Source organism: Sebastes umbrosus, chromosome 19 (genome assembly GCF_015220745.1).
Source record: "Sebastes umbrosus isolate fSebUmb1 chromosome 19, fSebUmb1.pri, whole genome shotgun sequence".
Lineage (NCBI taxonomy): Eukaryota > Metazoa > Chordata > Actinopteri > Perciformes > Sebastidae > Sebastes > Sebastes umbrosus.
Genome location: NC_051287.1, coordinates 132,501 through 137,500, shown reverse-complemented (window position 1 = coordinate 137,500; position 5,000 = coordinate 132,501). Strand labels below are relative to the sequence as shown.

General features: G+C 47.7%; 1 protein-coding gene across 3 annotated transcripts in view; it reads right to left on the bottom strand.

Moving 5' to 3' along the window:
* Window positions 1-5,000, bottom strand: part of gfra2b (GDNF family receptor alpha 2b) — a 95,345-nt gene that overhangs the window by 4,969 nt on the left and 85,376 nt on the right. For all 3 annotated transcript variants that reach the window (XM_037752649.1, XM_037752648.1, XM_037752650.1), the window contains exons 6-7: window positions 1,716-1,825; window positions 837-977 (exon numbers count right to left, since the gene is read on the bottom strand). In XM_037752649.1, coding sequence (XP_037608577.1) covers window positions 837-977; window positions 1,716-1,825 — 251 coding nt within the window. The remainder of the gene's footprint in view (window positions 1-836; window positions 978-1,715; window positions 1,826-5,000) is intronic.

The following is a 5,000-nucleotide window of genomic DNA, read 5'->3' as shown; positions in this document are numbered from 1 at the left end:
CAGGTCGTGGCTGACGATCGGACCGTGCAGTGTGGTCACTCAGGTCGTGTACGGTGTGATCACTCAGGTCATGGCTGATGATCGGTTGCTGATGATCGGACCGTACAGTGTGATCACTCAGGTTGTAGCTGACGATCGGACCGTACAGTGTGATCACTCAGGTCGTGGCTGACGATCAGACCGTATAGTGTGTCACTCAGGTCGTGTACGGTGTGATCACTCAGGTCGTGGCTGATGATCGGTGGCTGATGATCGGACCGTACAGTGTGGTCACTCAGGTCGTGGCTGACGATCGGACCGTACAGTGTGGTCACTCAGGTCGTGTACGGTGTGATCACTCAGGTCGTGGCTGATGATCGGTGGCTGATAATCGGACTGTACAGTGTGATCACTGAGGTCGTGGCTGACCATCGGACCGTACAGTGTGATCACTCAGGTCGTGGCTGACGATCGGACCGTACGGTGTGATCACTCAGGTCGCGGCTGACGATCGGACCGTACGGTGTGATCACTCAGGTCGCGGCTGACGATCGGACCGTACGGTGTGATCACTCAGGTCGAGGCTGACGATCGGACCATACGGTGTGATCACTCAGGTTGTGGCTGACAATCAGACATTACAGTCTGGTCATTCAGGTCGTGGCTGACGATCAGACATTACAGTGTGATCACTCAGGTCCAGTACAGTGTGATCACTCAGGTCGTGGCTGACGATCGGACTGCACGGTGTGGTCACTCAGGTCGTGGCTGAGGATCGGACTGCACGGTGTGGTCACTCAGGTCGTGGCTTAGGGTCGGACCGTACAATGTGGTCACTCAGGTCGTGGCTGACTCACTGAGGCAGGTGTTGTGGGTGAAGTCGCGGTGGAACGCGTCACACTGGCGCTCCTGGTTGCCGGTTCCTCTGCAGCTGCACCAGAGACTCATCGTGATGTTGGACGGACTGCTGTCGCTGTAGTTGGGCGTCACGTCAGAGCCTGAAGAGAGAAAGAGAGAGAGAGAGAGAGAGAGAGAGAGACACAAAGAGAAGAAGAGGAATTAGGATGCAGATTAGGAGGTAGGAAGTTAAAGAGGATTTGTCAAACAGTGAATTGAATCAGTGGCTGATTCCAGATGTTTCAGGAGGAAGTGAGTCAGTTTCTCTCTCAAAGACTCAGAATCAGAGAATCAGAGCTGCTGCTGTCGATGATCGGTCCTGATGATTAGAGACTGAATATCTGATCACAGTTTTAAACACTAAACTGATCTATAACTGATGAAATGAGTCTCCAGATCTATATCTCTCTCTAATGATTTATAAATCAATGTTTTAATAACACAATCAATATCAACTGGGAAAAAACAATACATATCCAATCAGCACCCAGGTATGGGGACAGTATTGATCAGTAGATGGTGATAGTATTGATCAGTAGATGGTGATAGTATTGATCAGTAGATGGTGATAGTATTGATCAGTAGATGGTGATAGTATTGATTAGTAGATGGTGATAGTATTGATCAGTATTGATCAGTAGATGGTGATGGTATTGATCAGTAGATGGTGATAGTATTGATCAGTATTGATCAGTAGATGGTGATAGTATTGATCAGTATTGATCAGTAGATGGTGATAGTATTGATCAGTAGATGGTGATGGTATTGATCAGTATTGATCAGTATTGATCAGTAGATGGGTGGATCATCACTAGTAAACATGTGACTGATGGACGTACCGATGAGGCCGACGTAGGACATCAGGCAGCCGTGGTAGTTATCATGAGGACAGCTGGTGACGGTGAGAGATGTCATCTGACAGTTCATGTGGAAATCAGCCAGCCGAGACCTAAAACACATCATCAACATCTGTCAGCATCACATCATCAACATCTGTCAGCATCACATCATCAACATCTGTCAGCATCACATCATCAACATCTGTATCAACATCTGTCAGCATCACATCATTAACATCTGTCAGCATCACATCATCAACATCTGCCAGCATCACATCAATATCTGTATCAACATCTGTCAGCATCACATCATCAACATCTGTATCAACATCTGTCAGCATCACATCATCAGCATCTGTCAGCATCACATCATCAACATCTGTATCAACATCTGTCAGCATCACATCATCAGCATCTGTCAGCATCACATCATCAACATCTGTCAGCATCGCATCATCGAAATCTGTATCAACATCTGTCAGCATCACTTCAATATCTGTATCAACATCTGTCAGCATCACATCATCAACATCTGTCAGCATCACGTCAACATCTGTCAGCATCACATCAACATCTGTCAGCATCACATCATCAACATCTGTCAGCATCACATCTTCAACATCCGTCAGCATCACATCATCAACATCTGTCAGCATCACATCATCATCTGTCAGCATCACATCATCAACATCTGTCAGCAACACATCATCAACATCCGTCAGCATCACATCTTCAACATCTGTCAGCATCACATCATCATCTGTCAGCATCACATCATCAACATCTGTCAGCAACACATCATCAACATCCGTCAGTATCACGTCATCAACATCTGTCAGCATCACGTCATCAACATCTGTCAGCATCACGTCATCAACATCTGTCAGCATCACATCATCAACATCTGTCAGCATCACATCATCAACATCCGTCAGCATCACATCATCAACATCTGTCAGCATCACATCATCAACATCTGTCAGCATCACGTCATCAACATCCGTCAGCATCACGTCATCAACATGTGTCAGCATCACGTCATCAACATCTGTCAGCATCACATCATCATCTGTCAGCATCACATCATCAACATCTGTCAGCATCACATCATCAACATCTGTCAGCATCACGTCATCAACATCCGTCAGCATCATGTCATCAACATCTGTCAGCATCACATCATCAACATCTGTCAGCATCACATCATCATCTGTCAGCATCACATCAACATCTGTCAGCATCACACCATCAACATCACTACATTGCTGTAACGTTGCTGTAGTATAAAGTTAATCAGAGGAAGCTCTCTGACTGGAAATAAACGGCTGATTCACTCAGATGATGTCCTCGTCTCCTGGACGTCTCCTGGACGTCTCCTGGACGTCTCCTGGACGTGTCCTGCCTTCTCCACTAACATCCTGTGGATGTTAATGCACGAGAGACTGTCACAGACAATACGTGTTCAGCTGCTGAGCTTAATCTACTGCCTGTCCTACTTTACTGTTTCACCATCTCTGTCTTCTCGTAGGGCTGCACTGTCATGGACACAACGATTACCACCACTACTCTGATCACTCTGATCACTCTGATCACCATTATTCATCCATTTTAGGGAGGAAATATTTTTGTTGCACTTTCACATTTCTATAAACCGAGTGCTGCTGTTGGGCTTCATCCCGGCTCATATTACATTTAAAGGGACTGTTAGTAAGGATCCTAAATGTGTTGTTAACAGCTTCACCTGTGTCCGTTAAGTCAACTAAAGTCAGCGTCCTGTTGCTGGCGCTTGTGCTCGCTCTACATAGACATGAAGGAGCATCGCTCAACACAGTGAGGAGACACACGTCAGCTAAAAGCACAATATCACTCTATATTTCAGCTGCCTGGCAGTAATGTTAGCTGACCAGACCAAGGTCTCTCCATGAATCAATGCTGATCCTAGTGTTGGCTTTTCCCGCCTCAGCCTCCCGACCGCGGCCGGAGTTTTGGTGGGAGACGATAACGTTTCTCTCTGCGGAGCCCCGTCACTTCACAAGACACGGGAAACCTCTGTTGGTCTGGAGGAGCTGCAGCAGTTATTTCTGCACAAACGTCCACTGAACATTCACTAGATATTCTCAGAGCTAAACTAACTCTTCTGCAGTGTGGAGTGAGCAGCATGCACGTGAGAGGTGGAGAGAGAGAGAGAGAAGGAGCGTGGTGTGTGAGTGAAGGCAGGCAGAGGAGCAGAGGAGCAGAGGAGCAGAGACTCCGGTCCTGGAGACCAAACGTGGATCATGTTCATCTGATTGTGAGAAGTCAGAATGGTGATCATGATTAATATTCTATTAACTGTGCTGCTCTTCTTCTTCTTCTTCTGGTGTTTGTCAGCGTAGCGCCGCAGGAGGACGGTTAAAGATGTCCTACAGTCGGATCAGCAGGGTGTCGACCTGTTGCTATCTGACACCTCATGATGGATGCAGTTCAGCTCAGTGTGTGTGTGTGTGTGTGTGAGAGAGTGTGTGTGCGTGTGTGTGTGAATGCATGAGTGCTTGACACAAACATGCGTCGATGTGAAAGTGTTTGTGTTTGCTGGACTGTCGGCTGCAGGATGACGGAGTCTGACAGGCTGAGTGCTGCGCTTCTGACTTTCATCACACAGAGGTCAGTGTGTGTGTGTGTGTGTGTGTGTGTGTGTGTGTGTGTTGTCATGCTTGAGTAATCCTGCCAACGACGTCGACTCGAGACAAAAGACACAACAATAATCCACACCGACAACATACACACACACACACACACACACACACCTCCACCCTGCCAGACCTCGGTGTGACTCAGATTGAGTCGTCTCTGAGTTTGTCACAGAAACAGCAGAACGTGTTCAGAGACGTTAAAGAACGGACACGTTGGATTCTATCAGCCCAAAAAACTAAAACTCCTCACAGCTCACATCAGGTTCACTCCCCTCTCAGTCATCTCCTCATCAAAGACCACCGTTACCATGACAGGTTCCTGTCTCTGAGGACTCTCTGTAACACCTGACCTATTTACAGGCTGAGATGAGGAAGGGAGGAAGTGAGGAAGTGAGGAAGAGAGGAAGGGAGGAAGTGAGGAAGGGAGGATGGGAGGAAGTGAGGAAGGGAGGAAGTGAGGAAGGGAGGAAGGGAGGATGGGAGGATGGGAGGAAGTGAGGAAGGGAAGAAGGGAGGAAGGGAGGAAGGGAGGAAGTGAGGAAGGGAGGAAGTGAGGAAGGGAGGAAGGGAGGAAGGGAGGATGGGAGGATGGGAGGAAGTGAAGAAGGGAGGA